We start from the raw sequence: 18,246 nt of genomic DNA, 5'->3' as shown, positions 1-18,246 counted from the left end.
TGAGCCAATCAGTAAATGAGTGAGTGAACAAGACAGTATTTGAGTTAGTGAGAAAGTGAATGAGTGATTTTGAAAGTGTATGATTGAATAAGTGAGTGAATGAGTCAGTAATTGAGCCAATAAGTAAATGAGTGAGTGAACGAGACAGTATTTGAGTTAGTGATTTTGAAAGTGAGTGAGTGAATGAATGAGTGAGTGAATGAGTCAGTAATTAAGTCAATCAGTAAATGAGTGATTGAGTGAATGAGTTAGTAATTGAGTGGGTGAGTAAGTGAGTGAGCGAGTTAATGAGTCAGTAATCGAGTCAGTCAGTAAATGAGTGAGTGAGTTAATGAGTCAGTAATTGAGTCAGTCAGTAAGTGAGTGAGTGAGTGAATGAGTTAATAATTGAGTGAGTGAGTGAGTGAGTGAGTGAGTTAATAATTGAGTGAGTGAGTGAGTTAGTTAGTAATTGAGTAAGTTAGTGAGTGTATGAGTCAGTAATTGTGTGAGTGAATGAGTAAGTATTTGAGTGAGTGAGTGAGTGAGTGAGTGAGTGAGTGAGTGAGTGAGTGAGTGAGTGAGTGAGTGATTTAGAAAGTGAGTTAATCAGTAAATAAGTGATTGAGTGAGCGAGCAGGCAAGTGAAAGAACTTCAATTATTTTTAAAATATTATCATTGCTGCATTTTCTAATTTTAACTGCCATGAGTTCCCATTGTGATTTTAGAAACATTTAAAATTGTATCTTGACAGTGGTTCGATAAAATAAGTCAGACATTTTCTCTACAGGGATCATAATATCTCCATCTTCCTGTTGTTGGTCTTCCTTACGCTCATGTATAGAATTTCAACTCTTTTCCCGTCAGCTTGACACACTATTAAAGAGAATAATCACCTATGAGACATCTTCTGCATACAGGGGTAGTATAGGTATAGTTATTAGTTAATGATGATAACAAATTTTTAATTACATTGTAATTACATTCATTGTACCTTTACCCAGAAGCAATACCCACCCCCAGATGCATCCTATTCAAAGTAATAAATAAGAAAGTCATTAAACTGAGCTGCAACTACTTTCCACCGTATGTACTAACAAGCTAATTGCAGGCAGAGTGATTGCATTGGGCTGGGGAAAAAAGGGTTTAGTGGCTTTCTGATGGGAATCTATGAATCTGACACCAGAAAAGCAAAACATTTCCCTGAATAAAAATTAAATCAGGTTCTCCTTTTTCCCTCATACACACTTTCCTCTCTGTCCATCCTTATTTCATTCTCTCCTCTTCACTTCTCAGCAGCATATAAAGGGTCAATGGGGAGGCCTTATATTAAAGGAGAGATGGTTTCAAAACGTATGATGCAGACCGATGAGACTGCTGGAGCAAGGTTAAAACTGTTCCCCAACTTATGGATGTTCTCAGATGCCACAATTCACCAGAATTAAAACAACAACTTTCATTTTTATATTAACAAACATTTTTATTTTAGTTTTAAAAACTGAAAGCAGTAGATTCCAGAATAATGGGTATCATTATTACGGTAAGCGGTAAATATTAAAAGGCTTTGATCAGCAGGACATTAAGATAATCCTGTGCTGTTTACCGTTAATACTCAATAAGCATATTGCAGCAGTATCTGTCAGACAAGAAATTGATTGCATTTTGCTTTATCCAGTCATCCTCTGTTGTCTTCTGATCTCCAACAGACTACAGAGCAGCATGCAACTATCTGGATCATATTTCAAGCCCATTATGGTTGGTGCTCGTCTGCAAAGCTAAATCAGTTACCGTATGTGAGTGCATACTCATGAATTACACAAGCAAGAGAGATGCATTTGGCACTAGGGTTGGGCAAAGACGATCTCATCACAAGGGGCAACCACCCAACTAGGCGGTGTCTAACCAAAATGCACTGCATCTAAAGGCTTGAGAGTGCTTCAGATCGGCATTCTCCTGAACTATCTAATGTGTTTTATGCCTTCGACAACCGTCTTTTTGACAATCCTAAAAATAAAATGATGCAATTGTATGCATTTTTAATTAGCACTCAGTCTCATAATGCTCACCATTAAGCAATGGATGTTAATATGGCAAACAGCATAGCAAGCAAGTAATGTATTTTTGTTTATGACATTATGAGTGCTTCCTGTGTATATGGGCATTAAAGGTAGGAAAGATGTGCAACTTAGTTTTAATGAGCTCAGACACCTTTAAGGTAAAAGTTAATCCCAAACTATCCAAAATATTCAAACAGCGAACAGAAAGAATAAATATTTAAGCTCTTGAAAAATGAGTCAATCTATTTTTGCATGCCAAGAAAGCCAATCGAGCTCAACACAACCCTGCAGGCATTTCTGGATTGAATCCGTTTTCACCAAGCCAGGGCACATGCATGCATCTGGGTCTCGGTTTGTAAACCACAATGATCACCATCAATCTCACTGAGAGTGAAATATATTTTCTTCTGCAGGTATATATGGCCACTCGTCCTACTTTTATATCTCTAGCTTCAGAACATAAGAAAGATAACAATGAGTCTCTTAATGTTTAACAGAAGCAATACAGTAAATTACTAAAGGAATCAGTGCACAATACAGCAGATAATGTAAAATGATTTTGATATGGTTGCCTGATCTGGTGGCCGGAGCTCTCTCTCTTGCTATAAAAAACTTTAGCCAACAGGATCCAGATCAAATCGACTTTACATGCTTGCTGCATAAACTCTTTTAGCTTAGGGGCTTTGTGATAAAAGGTCCGTGCAAATAGGCAGTTTGTCAGTGTCAAACTGAGATCTACTGTAAACAGAGACATAAGACACTGCCTACGGTTTAGTAATGTTTATCTGCTTGGTAATGAGCAAAATAGGTCAGCTTTGTCCTGGCGGGGGAACAGTTACATAGATGATTCATCTTTACAGATGAATAAAACTAAAACTGGTTAGAAATTTAGTTAGCTTACATCTATTTATATGAAGATACAGTTTTAATGTTTATTGAAAGGATGAAGCCAGATGCATTCACAAAGATCTGGGCACTTGTAGGTTCATCCTACCCAGTCTCACAAGGTTTTGTGATATAGTCACGTAAAGTTTTGATGCTTTTTTCGTGATATTATCACAAATTTCTGCGTTTTTTCGTGATCGTATAACGAATTTAATTTTTGATTCTTTTTTCGTGATATAATCAAGAGTTAACGTGTTTTTTCGTAATCGTATAACAAATTTAATTTCTGATTCTTTTTTCGTGATATAATCAAGAATTAACGTGTTTTTCGAGATCGTATAACAAATTTAATTTTTGATTATTTTTTGTGATATTATCACGAATTTCCGTATTTTTTCGTGATCGTATAACAAATTAAATTTTTGATTCTTTTTTCGTGATATTATCAAGAATTTCCGTGTTTATTCGTGATCGTATAACGAATTAAATTTTTGATTCTTTTTCGTGATATTATCAAGAATTTCCATGTTTTTTCGTGATCGTATAACGAATTAAATTTTTGATTCTTTATTTGTGATATAATCAAGAATTAACGTGTTTTTCGAGATTGTATAACAAATTTAATTTTTGATTCTTTTTCGTGATATTATCACGAATTTCCGCGTTTTTTCGCGATTGTATAACGAATTTAATTTTTGATTCTTTTTTCGTGATATAATCAAGAATTAACGTGTTTTTTCGTGATCGTCTAACGAATATAATTTTTGATTCTTTTTTCGTGATATTATCAAGAATTTCCGTGTTTTTTCGTGATCGTATAACAAATTAAATTTTTGATTCTTTTTTCGTGATATTATAAAGAATGTCCGTGTTTTTACATGCTTGTATAACAAATTTTTCGTTTTCGTGTGATTATAGGTTACTCAACTGCTTATTCCTATTTTTAAACCATTGTCGCTTCGGTTTAGGGTTAGATTTGGTGCTTGCATTAGAATGTCACTTTATATATTGGTTTATACTATTTTTTCTAATTTAATTTTTTATATGTCGCCTGGCGTTAGGGTTAGAGTTGGGTTTGGGTAGGGATGTCATTTTATGGAAATCTAACCCTAAACCGAAGCGACAATGGTGAGAAAATAGGACAAAACAGTTAACTAACCAATACGTGATAATCACACGAAAACAGGAATTCGTTATAAGATCACGAAATACGCAGAAATTTGTGAAAAATCACGAAAAAATAATAAAAAAATTACGTGACTATATAACGAAATTTCGTGAGACTGGGCTGTTCACTCACCATATACAGTATAATCAGGACGTCCGAATTTTATTTTTGTGACACCCAAATCACATTTCCAATCTCCAGAACTGATTAATCATAGACGAGTTGATTTAAAGTGATGTGTGATGACAGGTTTTGAAATTAATAAGGACACATTGTCCTAATCTAAGAACAAATCATACTGATACAATTCTTCCCGTTGTCCCAGATGCTTTGTGCTGGAAGATAACGGGTAATGTGACATTTTTATCCCCTGGCTGATACTGACGTTAGCCACAATCTCCCTCCTTTGTTAAAGGCCGCCATGTGCCAGTGCCAGACAGACAGATCGGAGAACCAAGATCATCTCAATGTAGTCATGACCCCTCTCAAAAAGCTGATGGGGTGTAATAATACCACAAGAATGAGATAACAGAGCCCTTGTCGGAAGGATGTTAAAGGAAATCAGTTTTTTAAATGAACAACCATTGCTGCAGGAAACAGCTGCTATTGTTTTCTTGATGTCTCACGACCGCTTACTCTTGTACGACTGCAATACTCGATATATTTGAGACATACTATTTATTTGACCATATGTACATTTAAAAAAACATTTTCCCATTTAACTTATGTTAATAAGTCAATAATATTACTTTATTATTTTTGTCAATACTATAATAGTGTATTTGAACATTTTACAAATAGGTGGGATTTAAAGGAACTGTATGTAGGATTGTGGCCAAAACTGGTATTACAATCACAAAACTTGTGGCTAAAACTGGTACTGCAATCACACAACTGGTGGCCAATACACAAAATGACAACATAAACATCAGTTGAGGGCTGCAACTCCACTTTTTAAATGACAATACCCTGGCCATACCACTGTTGTCAGTGTTATAAGTATTTAAAATGAAAATGATTTCTTAATGTCTAGTGACATATCAGGGCCATTTTATGATTAATTGATATACATTTCTTACATACTGTTCCTTTAAACGTATAAAATTTAAACTAAACTTCAACTAAAGACCAAAACACAAACAATTACACGTCTTCATGTCTTTTTATGTCTACAGTGAACACGCATTGACTTTTGACTTGAAACTCCCACAAAAGTTTCCTGTAATCAATATAGAATGAATTTTGCACCTTTACTTTTATAAAACAGTTTCAGTTCAGCAGTATTTGTGGGCTGTCTGGAATTAATCTCTATCTTATGAGGTCATCATGTCTAAGCATCTCAGTTGAGTTAAGGTCAAAAGTGGGCAACTGCTGAAGGCGTGTTTTCTTGAGACCGTTCTGCTGTGGATTTACCCCTGCGCTTTGGGTCGTTGACCTGTTGCATCACCCAGCTTCTGTTGAGTTAAACTGGTAGACAGATGGCTTCACCTTCCCTTAGGAAATATTCTGATAACTTATTCATTTATTTTTAAGCAGCATCAAAACAACCCTAAACCATGATCTCCAGCAATCTTCACAGTTAAAATGAGACATTGATGTTGGTGTGTTATTCCATTCTATTCTATTTTATACTATTCAATACTGTATGTAGTATACTGTACTATACTATTCTGAATGTATTTGTACAGATATTTTGTTCAAACTAGTTATGGTATACATGAATATGGACTATTAAAGGTACATTGAGTAACTTTTAGAAGGATCCCTTGACAGAAATGCAATATAATATACATAACTATATTATCAATGACATATAGGCGGTTTCATTGGATGCACGTGCGTCTGGGCGGAACTTCCAGTCTCTGTTTGTTTAATGGTCTGACTAGTGGCTAAACTGAACTCTGGAACAAATACTTAGTTAAAAATAACTAATGTTTTGGTTTCCTAAAGACAAGGGGAGACGGCAATCATCAATCTGAAGTATGGCAGCCGATCTGTAGTTAAGATTGTATACATTATATAGTACACATTTTACACAGTAACATTACATCAGAGTAGTTTTTGATACACTTTAGCTATGATTTGAACTAAGGTTTATCTACTTCTTTATTTTGGTTGTTATCAGAAATAAAGTATTCTAAAAGGACTCTGTTGTTATTGATTACGTGTTCCACAAAAGCCGTTTATTTATGTTGTTACTGCTGAAACCATCTATAAAGACCTTACAAAATGAACTGTATTGTTTTTATTACCAGAGTGAGCCATTTTTACCTACATACACTCCAGGTCCCCTGGAATGGAAGTTGCCGTTTTGCACCGCCATGTTTCTACATTAGCCCTAAAAGGACAAACTGTTCTATAGACGGTTTCAGCAGTAACAACAACATAAACAAATGGCTTTCGTACCAAAACATTTGTTGTTTCCGCGAGGTATTTGTTCAAGAGTTCAGTTTAGCAACTAGTCAGACCAATCTGTAGACGGTTTAATCGGACGCAAATGTGGAGACGCGATTACACGTCTGGTCGGAACTTTACTTCCGGCCTCTGTTTGTTTAATGGTCTGACTAGTTGCTAAACTACACTCTTGAACAAATACCTCATCGAAAATAACAAATGTTTTGGTTTCCTAATCTATGTGTTGTTTATTTTGCTTGTTATATAAATAAACTACTTTAAAAGGACTTTGTTGTTATTTATTCTTAGTTTACCGGAAGTTACGTGTTTTCCACGAAAGCCGCTTGTTTATGTTGTTACTGCTGAAACTGTCTATAGCGCGCGTTATGTCACTACGTTGTTTCAGACGATGACATGTTTGTCCTGTGGTTGCTACTGTAGCTTCTCTATGCGTATTGAAAGGGACGGGTGAGCTGTTTACTAAATGAACTGTCTTTAAAAATTTCATAAATAAGCCGCTGTATAAGATTAAAATGAATTGCATCTTTAAGATAAATTGTTTGTTGTATTCCTCTCGCTTTGGATGAAAGCGTCTGCCAAATGTAAATGCTTAACCGATGACTGTTCCCATGGCTTACAGAGAAACTATCCAGCAACAGTACTATCCAACGGCTGGTCAATAGGGGGGACTGGGGCACTGCCCCCTTAAAGTTGGCCAGAGAGGAAAGCTACTTTAAAATGTTACCAAAAAGTTATATATAGTGCAAATTAATACAAAATATAATCATTTAGTTGTACTAATGCACTGTTAGTCATGCTATCATTTATAAAAAATTAAAAATCAAAACTAATTTGTTGAGCTCTAATTGGCTGGTTTCAGATCCGCCTTGGGGCGCAGCACTGTGCTCTCTTAACCAGCTGCCACTGCTCAATAACAAAAGTAAAAATGTAACAAGACGTCGTCTGTCTGAGGTAAAGACACAAAATCTAATGACAAGGGCCAGCATTCATATGCCTACATGTGTATATTACACAAAATGGTTTCAGATACACAGTGTCATGAGTTTAGTTCAATACATATTTTTGCACGTTTGTTGCTATATTAATCGCAATAGTATTTTGTGATTTGATTTGTTCATATTTGCCTGTTCAGCTTGAAGTTTGTGTGTTTTATAGCCTCCGCTGTCACTGCGAGATAAAAGCATTCATTCATCTGCTTCATGTGATGTTAAACATGTGAAGTGATGTACGGCCTCTGTTCATCTGTTGTCTTCACAAATAAATAAACACATTTTGACTTGTATGCTTGTCCTGTATGTGGGGTATTACTTGGACTGCTTTCCCTGTTCTTCATTTGCTTTCCATCTCAGGTGGGCCAAATGGCTCTTTCCATACAACTGGAAGTATGTGGAAAGAGATGAAAATGTCTGGATCATTCCCATCTCAAATGTTACTTCGTAGAGACAGGATTGGTTTCCTGTGCCAGTTCAATAATGACTGTAAATCACTTGCATTCACAAGCATAATGCAAACTGAATATTCACAAAGAGTTCTAAGAGGACATGGCCAAAAGCCATGTCTCTCTCTCTCTGTCTACCATTGTGTATTTTGACAACCTTAGTTGCCCAGCTTGGAAACTCTGGGTGTTCCAACTTCTTAGTGCTGTGGGCATAACAGACTACATGAACCACACTTGACTTTCCCCCACTAACAGCTCCACTGTTGCCAGCTGCACTGGACCGGAAACAATGTGACAGGCCATGTCATGATGTTGTGTTACATGAATTGCAAAATCATATAGTGTGAGACTGAATCTAAACAAGAATCTAGGTTTTGGAGATAATTATGCATGCAACGTCAACTTCACTTGATGGTTGTGCTTTCTGACTCAAAACGCCACAGCAATAAACAGCAGAAATGGTGACCTTACACACATCTCATAGTTTTAATAAGAATGCCTTTGAATGGGTTAGTGATATAATTCTTAATCATCAATATATTCTTATGGGGGTTGTTCTTCATAAATATCATCCTTATTTTCTTCATAAATATTTATGTTCTTTTTTATAGAATTACCTGGAGGAGAAAAGGCCAAATATTTCATGGCTTACTGTAATAATTTTGAAGAAAAAAATGTCATGATTTACATAATCTGTCCTATTCATCATCAAACTGCAATGTGTTTAGAATTTAAATCATTTAAAACCCAAAGCTTTGCAATAGGGCCAAAATGGATGCAATAAATAAAAAGAAGAAAAAAATCTGTAAATTAGTTCTTTTTGAATGCAGATATGAAATCTGAGTATGCTCGGTATGTTTATAAATTGCATGATGCTTATGCATTTTATTTTCTTGCTTATCAGTGTAGCTGAGTTTTGGCCATTAATCATATAAATAAGAAGTAACACAGAGACAAAACTGTGCAGTTTGTACAAATTATTTCAAAAAATGTTAAGGACAACCTTCAAAACTGAAAGAATGGGCATGTTAAGTGATGAAGTAAATGAGCGAGAAGCTGTATGAAAGTGTGAAAGAGACGGAGAGAGAGAGAGGCACCTTTGACCACTAATGATCTATTACCAATCTCTTGGGCCGTCTAAATTGGTAAATGTGTCAAGTGGGTAATGTTATGGCAAGTAAGAGCACAAGAGCAGGCAGCGAGGCCGGTAAAAAGCAACTGGTTCATTTCACAACAGGATTCAAAAGCTAACAAACTCAAGAACACTTATAACCATCATACTGTTCAAAACTATAAGATTTATACAACTTTAAAAAGGATAGTTCACCCAAAATTAAAATTCTGTCATAATTTACTCACCCTAATGTTGTTTTATATCTGTATGAATTTATTTTATTCTGATAGACACAAAAGAAGAAATGTTGAAAAATGATGATAAGCACATAGCTGGTGGAAACCATTGACTTCATTGGTAGGATAAACAAATACTATTTGGAAGTATTGTGATAAATGATGATGAAGATATTTTGATTTATGATGGTAAGCACAGAGTTGACGGTTTCCATTGAATTCCATAGGATATGTTTTTACTACTATGGAAGTCAATGGTTTCCACTAGCTGTGTGCTTATTATCATCCTTAATCAAAAAATCTTCTTTTGTGTTCATCAGAAGAAAAAATTCATACAAGCCTAGAACAACATAATGGTTGAGTAAATTTATTTTTGGGTGAACTATCCCTTTAAAGAGCACAAAAAGTACATACCCCAAAGTAAATGATGATGTGAGTTATCGTATCCAACATAACGTCGCTATCCGATGAAAACCACGTATGTCCATTTTGCCGATTTTGAGATTTTTCGACGGATTGAATGTCCAGGTTCATTTCCATATACAGTATGCGTCACATACCTAAATGGCAATGAAAAGTTGTGAAATCATGTCATCTGATTTTCACGTATATCCATTTGGTGTCAAACCTGTCAATCACGCCACGTATCTCCCGCTCGGTGGAAGCATCTCGCCGGTCTCGTAAAGTTTCATCGAAGCTCAGCACTGGATATAGCCGAATAAACATAGCCTGGTGACACAATGACTTTCCTTCATCGAGGTGAACATTCCCCCTGACGCCAGACGTACGTCTAGGAGTGACTAAATTACGGTAGTGCAAACAAAGTATCTGTCTAGCATAGATGTTATTTACACGGGGGACGCTGGGGACATCCCACCACTTTTTGAAAGCATTTGGTTAAAATGTTCTGAAAAATCAAGCGATGTTTAAGACTGTTTTTGTGGTCCAGGGTCACATATGTTGCGTTGTATGCTTATGGTGTGTTTTCTTGTACATATGTAATGAAATTCATTGTAATCATTGACTAAATGCACTGCTGTTTTCTACGGTATGGTGCTTTGGCACTGGTGTTGCAGGGACTGTTACATGTGTGCAGTCGACATTGTTGAGGGTTTTATGCTGAGTATTTTCTTGTTGTCGACTGGCCAACGCTATGCCCATTTTTGATGCGCCGTTATTCGTTTTTTTCCCATCCTGCTGTAATGTTTTTTATCTGATCTTTTCCCACCACTTTTCAACACAAACTGACGCCCCTTCTGTCTAGCATTACCATGTCAGTGTATTGATTCATTGTCCCTTCATAGCTTGCAAGAGACATTTAATAAATGTATAATTAATATTAAATAAACTAAGCGTATTTAACTAAGATGTAGGCTATTTAATATAAACTGAGTGTATTCATCTGTCAATATGAAACTTCTTGGCCATTCTAATTAATGATCGGAAGAATGCGTATCGACCACCGTTACTGTAAAATATGTACGTATGTCCATTTAAACTCAATTTTGGTCATATGTGGATTATATCATTACACTGGCAACAGTATGGTTACATGTAAAGATGCCGTACCAAGTATGACAACGCTACATTCAACTGATTTTGATATACAGTGTTTTTTCACTTCCTGAAAAGTAACCGTTTTGGACATACGTGAGTTTCATCGGGCAGCGACGATAAATTTCTTTTCTTGAACTACAACAAATACACGTATTGTAAGCAACAGTTTACTTCCTGACTAAAATGACTACAGTGTTAGTAAAGTAAGAGATTATCTAAAACGTGTGTATGTCAGGAGGATGGATGAATACACACACGGTCAGACAAAGAGGTCAGAAAATGTTGCCTAGCTGTCACTGGGAAAGTAAAAGGTCCTATTATGTACCATTTAGGTACAGATATGTATTAGTACCAGTACCTTTGAGCTACTAATATGAATTCTTTAGGTGCAATAGTGTACTTCTTCAACGCCCCGATGACAGCTAGGGACACTTTTTTGGCCATTTTTTCTGATGGTGTAGCTTTTTTTATTAAAAACCTCGTTGGCAGACTCTCCAGTTCTTCAATACTATCCTAAGCCGTGTTGCCAAAAGCAGGAGACAGGGAAATAAGTCAATTTTATGCTTTTAGGAGCCCTTAAAACCCATTTGTCACTTGTTAAACCCTATATTTATATTATGGAATACCTTAAATTTATTAACTGCTTGCAAAAACTCTCCTCATCATTTTTTATTTAAAAGGAATGTTACGGGCCTTACTGGCAGGTGGCAACTGGACCATGCAAAGGAGCTAAACCTGGATATCTTCTCACATGATTATTACAAATATATACAGTAGATATACAGTAGATACAGTGTGGTTACATTAACAGGCTAGCTTCCTGGATGACATTACAGCCGGGGCTATTGAATTACTCTAATGTTAGTAGTGATTCTCCTCTGTATCTAAATACTAAAATCGATCTGTATCAGAAACATGCAACGCAGGAAACACAAGCTAAAATCAAATACAAGCAATATTTTATATGATGCCAGTGAAGTTAATGTGATTTTTAGGTGGTACCATGCGATCGTTTCACAAGATGTTTTTCTGTACGTCTGTGTGACTACTCTTTGATTTAAAGCCAAAGATGAACACATAACAAAATGATCCCTAGCCAAGATGAGTGGTCCTTAATCTCTTTAAAACAATAAGACACTGGGGTCTGCCCTGCAAACACTGCTGTAAGTTTTCACATTATGTGCAGGATATGGGAGGGGTCGAAAGCTGCAGTAATTATACTGATGACAGAGAACAAATCATTAAGCAGCCATATGTCCTTCCGCCCCAAATTTACTGACTGGCCCTCCAGAAGCTACCTCGCCCAGACAGCCATGTCTTTTCAGGTTTTCCAAGGGGAAATTTGGATTTGAGGACAAAATGATTTTTAATTGCCCATATGCTGCAACATCTCTCTCATTTAAGACAGACAGGCAGGCGTTGAAGACAACGCATCCAATATTGTGGTGCAGCCAATATATCCAAATGAGGTTTAGCACATGTAGGCGAGGGTGAGAAAAAGAGAGGGAGGGAATGACATGGCCATCACTGGGATAGATTACTGAAATATTCATATCACACTCTGTTCATCTATACTTGAGGGGATCTCAACATCTGCATTGGCTCAAAAGCCTCTCATTTAATAGCAATTTCTCTGAATCCTATATGAGTGGACAAACTCCATATGTTAATACTTTAAAGGAAGTGCATTTAGTATCTCTAGAAATTAACCTAATTTACTCAAATCAGATAGTTTATGTGTTTTATGTTTATAAAAAGAGATGGTTTAAATTGGATAATTGGGTAATTATAGATGTTTAAAAGTAGATTTAACCTGATTCTGAATGCGCCGCCTAGCGGTACTGACTGAATCTTGCAGCTTTATGCACATCGTGTAGGCTAGTGTTAATACAAACATGAATTATTAAAAATGTATTTAAAAAAATAAAATAAGGCTGAAATAAAGTTTACTTACGGTAGAAGACATACTCTGTGTTGTTTGACCAGAATTTGTCGTCTGTTTGTCTATTGTGAGGAGATGTGGTGAGTGATGAATTGCACGCGACGATGTGGAAACCGCTCTCAGCGAGAATATCAAACGCGCGCTCCAGGTGGCGAAACTTGAGGTAAAACTGAGACGTGTATCGCTCCAGTGGCCTGTCGGGATCCCTGCTTTCGTTTAAAGTGTCACCAAAAACTTCTCTGGCTAGACCGACCCGTCCGCAAATGCATATTTTGGGTATTACTCGAGCTTTTGGATCGTTGTCCCTCCCGAATGTGCACGAGCTCTTGTATCCCACCGTGATGAAGCCGTAGCGCCTATCGCGTGCGTCCAGGTAAGACGTTGGGTACAATCTCTGATCGCTTCCCTGGGATGCGTCGTCAAAATCGCTGTGGACATTATCGTCTGGGTTTAAGATTTTAACGAGCTCGGGCAACTGGAAGAACTCAGCCTCCCTTTTTAGTCTCCCTTTCTCCGGGAAATAATCGGGCAGGACGACGGTCTTGTCTCGAAGATAGTCCAACACGTAACGAAAGAGAAATCCGTCCCTGTCGATGAAGTAGCGTCCCTTGATGTCCCGGGCCAAGTCGTTAGAGGTGTCCTTTTTATTGGAGAATAGTTTTCCCAGCAGTGAATTTGGCACGCTCGTGAGCGTGGCATGGCGCGTGTAGTACACCTGTCCACCTACATTGAGTTCAACCACATCCGAAGAGCAACTCTGTGCACATCCAGTGTCCTTGGGCGATTGATAAGTCCTGCAGTTTTCAATCAGTGCCATTTTGGTGTCGCACACTTAAAAAGATGTAGATAAAAGTTTTTGATTTGTATTCGGTGACGAAAAAGTAAAGACATAACCTGGCCACTCTTTAATGCATATTCATATCTACTATATGCTGTTATCATAGGCCATGTGCAGCATATTGAGACACCTGCTGTGCTGAGTTTTTACCAAAACAAAATGCAAACATAAGTCCTTACCAACGAATCTGATCAGGCAAGGTAAACAAAATAGAAGAGCTCTCACCCACCATTGTCCAGGTCCACTTTCTCCAAAAGTATCCAAAAAGAAGTTAATATGGGTATAAAAAAGGAAAGAACTGCATCAAATGGGACAGCTTCAACTTCCATACGAGGAGTCCCTTTCTCTCCTCTGTAACTTCTAAATCTTGTCTGTCTGACAGTGTCCACTGTTAGTCTATGTGCCTGGCACCCAACCAGCATTCAAAAGAGCATTTCAGTAAAAGGATCTCTCGAGAAGGAAATGAGGGTGCATTAGGAAGTTTGTGCATCCTTACACTCCAGAGCATCAGCCGCGTAGTGCGAATGAATGCAGCGTGCTGAGAGAGAGAGAAAGAGAGAGAGAGAAAGAGAGAGAGGCTTAGACAGGGAGGGAGACCATTCTTAGGGAGATGAGCCTTACATCATCTTAAAGGAAAATGACAGCTGGAAACATAAAAGCATTTCACTTTAGTACACTAGATTCCCACATACAACAATGCAGTTGACATACAGGAACATGAATTGATGAGGCTGAAACATTTTCATCTCAGGCATATTTGATTTATTGAAAATGCCATAATTTGCTCTGAAACAGGAATTTCCCAGTTTTGGGACATTTTTGGGACTACGTCCTGGTTTCAGTACCATGGACAGGTCCTCACAAACTTGGCTCTAGTTGGTTTGAAAGGCAGCATTTCCACGGATTTAGTTCTACAGTGTTAATATATTTTACATATATTTGAGCATTACATCATTAGAAGTGAATTGACTGTGTGTATTTCTTATGATTGTAACTCTTTACAAGCTTTTTATTTTCTGTTGCTTCTGTATATATCCACAGATTTTAACTTCATATCCTGGAATTCACTTTGATCTTGCATTAACCTCAGAAAACATGTCTGCATAAAGAGTAGTCGTGTTTATTTTAGTATGCGATCCTTTATTATTGCGTGCTGATCTTGTTTCAAGGAATTTGTGAGCTCAGCTCCAGCGAGCGATGGCTTTGAGGCTATGGTCACGCTTACCCTGCTAATTTTGTGTATTCTGCTGTAAAAGTGTTGCTAGGCACCGACAGGAGAAACTGTGAGTGGGATTCAAAACAGCAAATGTTCTGCTGGTTATATTTTATCTGCAACATTTCATTTTAAAGAAATCTCAGTTTGTTGCATTGATAAATTTAATAACACACTGTATGCATAATGCAGAGCGCATACTAGTAGTTCAATTACTAATAATAATAGAGATTGTATAGCATGCTACCTTGTGAATTCAAGCTGACGTCTATTCCCTCTCAGGGACTGCTAAAAATACACAGTTCTTGGCAGATATGAATCATTTGACTATACACTAAAACTCTTCTCTGGTGTTAAATGATAGCAGAACTGAAAGTATTCTGTTAGGTTTGAAGTCTTTGGATGTATCATGTATTTGAGGCCATTACTTTAATTATATTAGAGAACCTTGGTGTCTTCCTTGATTCTTGTCTCACTTTTAAGAAGCTGTGGTTAAATCTTGCTTAAGGCGTTTACAGATGCTTCAAAATGCTGCTGCTAGGTTATTGACAGGCAGACAAAGTTTCGATTACATTTCGTCCACTCTTATCTCTTTATCTCTGGCTACCAATACAGTACAGAATTATTTTTAATAATGGTTTTTAAAACACAATACACAATCTGGCACCATGCTCAAAAACACTTTCTTTCTACAATCCCACTAGGTCTTTGAGATTCGCCTTCTCATTGTCCCAAGGGCAAGGCTCAAATGCAAAGGTGATCGAGCCTTCGGCCCTATTCTTTGGAATCACATTCCTGTTTCCATTAGAACTGTCTCTTCCCTATCCAGATTTAAATGTGCATTTGCTTTCTGTAGCCTTCAATAAGGCACTACAGTCGTCTGATGTACTGTGATTTTGTGTCCTGTTTTATTGTACAGCACTTTGGGTCAACTCTGTTGCATATAATGTGCTTTATAGATAAAAAAAAATCTTCTCAAACAAGTAATAGGAACATGTACTCGGTCTATTCTGATTTTATGCAGACGTCGTTTTAAAGCACAGCTGATGTATGAGTACATGCAAATATACTTTATGCCTGCAGGCACTGACATTAAAAAACTTAAATAATGCAGGGGAACTTTTTAGATACCAGTAAACCACTCTTTCCTCTTATTTAAAATGATTGCATGCAATACCTGCTAAATAAAATTTTAAGTGCTATCGCAATGGCATTTTGTATAATTAAATGAAATTAAAATACTCATCCACTTAGCTTGCATCAAGTTCTGTATTTTCATTGCTTGGCTAACTGATCAAACAGTGCGTGTTTGTGTGTTTTTCATCCATCTATACACACAATGCAGAATCTTTACAGGAGGGAGCCATCATAGCTGTGCAGCAATCCATTGACCTAGATTTTTAGTGTTCTCTGGATTTCAGCCACCCATGCCTCTGATAGGAGCCATTTATGTGGATTTGGAGTTTTTTGGAAAGGAAGAGCCATGTTGTTGCATTTGTGCCAGTGCTGTTATTGCAATTATTTCTTTTTTCTGTTCCAGAATGGTCTGTTTTATTTGAAAATTGTATTTTATTCAGCACATTGTTGTACAAATACTTGGTTATTTCTCAGGCATACTGTCAATGACAGTATATGAAATGAAGCTATTACACAATAATAGACAGATTCATGTATATCTCATGTCCAATTTACATGCAAATGCCACCTTGAAAGAAACAGACTCAATTCTACAGATGACTTCTCCAGATCATTCGCGTCCTGACAGATCTATCTGATGCATCTACACAGCCGAGCCTCAAGCAGGTAAAAGAGAAAATGTAAATAATTTTCTTTCAGACATGTCACCTTTTGGTGAAAAGATCTGCTTTATCATAATAAATTCTAATGATTCTGTTGAGTAGCTTTCCATCACGTTCAACATCATATGGCAGAAAATAAATGGTTAGCTGTGTCATTCGTGATACATCACTATTAGTGCACCAGTCAAGCATGTTGAGCATTTGTAAAAGACAGATATAAAGCCAACCTGTAAAAAACAATTCATAAATACAAGATCGAAGAACAAATGTGAAGATATAAAACTGCTATTTAACGCATTAAGACGGTGCTTCTTTACTTCAAAACCAATACATGAAACAACATAGATCCACTAGGTGGAAGTGTTTAGTTGTCACTCAAACATTTTTATTTCAATTCAGTTAAAAAGGTGATAAATGCTACATTATATTATAAGTTAGGATAAAGCACAGGACATTACTGAATTAAATTGGCTATTTACATTAAACTCTAAACCTTTCAATAACAAAATATAAATTTTAAAAAAATTCAATTAAAATGACTGAATGTTTAGTCATACTTGTGGTTTTCACTGTAGTTCATTAATATGTAACCTTGACCATGACATCAAGTTATAAGCTAAAATGAACAGTATTGCAGATATATTTGCATGTATAGATTACATACAGTTTATATGACCCTATACCACAAAATCAGTCTTACGTAGCACAAGTATATTTGTAGCTAAATCCAAAAATACATTGTCAAAATTATCGATTTTACTTTTATTCTAAAAATCATTACAGCATTATGTAAAGATCATGTTCCATGAAGATATTTTGTAAATTTCCTAGCATAAATATATCAAAACTTGATTTTTGTGAGTGGATTACTAATGATTTTATTTGGACAACTTTAAAGGCGATTTTCTCAATATTTTGATATTATTTGCACCCAGATTCCCAAATATTGTACTATCCTAACAAACCATACATCAATGGACAGCTTATTATAGCTTATTTATTTAATTAAAAAAATGCACCCTTATGACTGGTTTTGTGGTCCAGGGTCACATATACCCATGGTTTTTACAATTTTGCAATATTCCCAATGTTCGTTATCAAAAGAATTAATTCATTAATATCATGCATTTGCTAACATTAAATAACAATAAGCATTCAATGTTTGCACCATTTATAAATCTATGTTAGTTTATACCAATACTAGTTGTTCGTGTTAATTCATTGTGTATTAACTTATGCTATAAATTTGATTAAAAAAAAAAAATTAATAAATACCAAAATTAACATTTATTCATAAGATTAATAAATGCCTCAGAAATATTGTTTATTGTTATGCTAACTAATGTAGGTAATTAATGTTAACAACAGCCAACTTATCAACATCTTGCAAAGTTTTATCTGGATTGCAGTAATTGTAAGTGCAATAAATTATCTAATAATCAAGGAAAGGTCTGGTAATATAAAAAATAAGTTGTAAGCACACAAGTCTAAACTCACTGTGTTAAGCTATGCACAGCACCTGCCAGCCCTATACCAAAATAATTTACGCTGTAAATGTGTCTGTAAATGTGAGACGTGCAGGGAGGAGACTTTGTGACTAGTCA

General features: G+C 36.2%; 1 protein-coding gene across 1 annotated transcript in view; it reads right to left on the bottom strand.

Annotated features, from left to right (window-relative positions):
* Nucleotides 1-14,148, bottom strand: part of kctd16a (potassium channel tetramerization domain containing 16a) — a 21,411-nt gene extending 7,263 nt beyond the window's left edge. Inside the window, exons 1-2 of the mRNA XM_055178052.2 lie at nt 13,860-14,148; nt 12,805-13,623 (exon numbers count right to left, since the gene is read on the bottom strand). Coding sequence (XP_055034027.2) covers nt 12,805-13,623; nt 13,860-14,052 — 1,012 coding nt within the window. The 5' untranslated portion in view covers nt 14,053-14,148. The remainder of the gene's footprint in view (nt 1-12,804; nt 13,624-13,859) is intronic.
* Nucleotides 14,149-18,246: the final 4,098 nt, after the last annotated feature.

The sequence above is a fragment of the Misgurnus anguillicaudatus genome, chromosome 16 (genome assembly GCF_027580225.2).
Source record: "Misgurnus anguillicaudatus chromosome 16, ASM2758022v2, whole genome shotgun sequence".
Lineage (NCBI taxonomy): Eukaryota > Metazoa > Chordata > Actinopteri > Cypriniformes > Cobitidae > Misgurnus > Misgurnus anguillicaudatus.
This window is presented reverse-complemented; position numbering and strand designations above follow the sequence as displayed.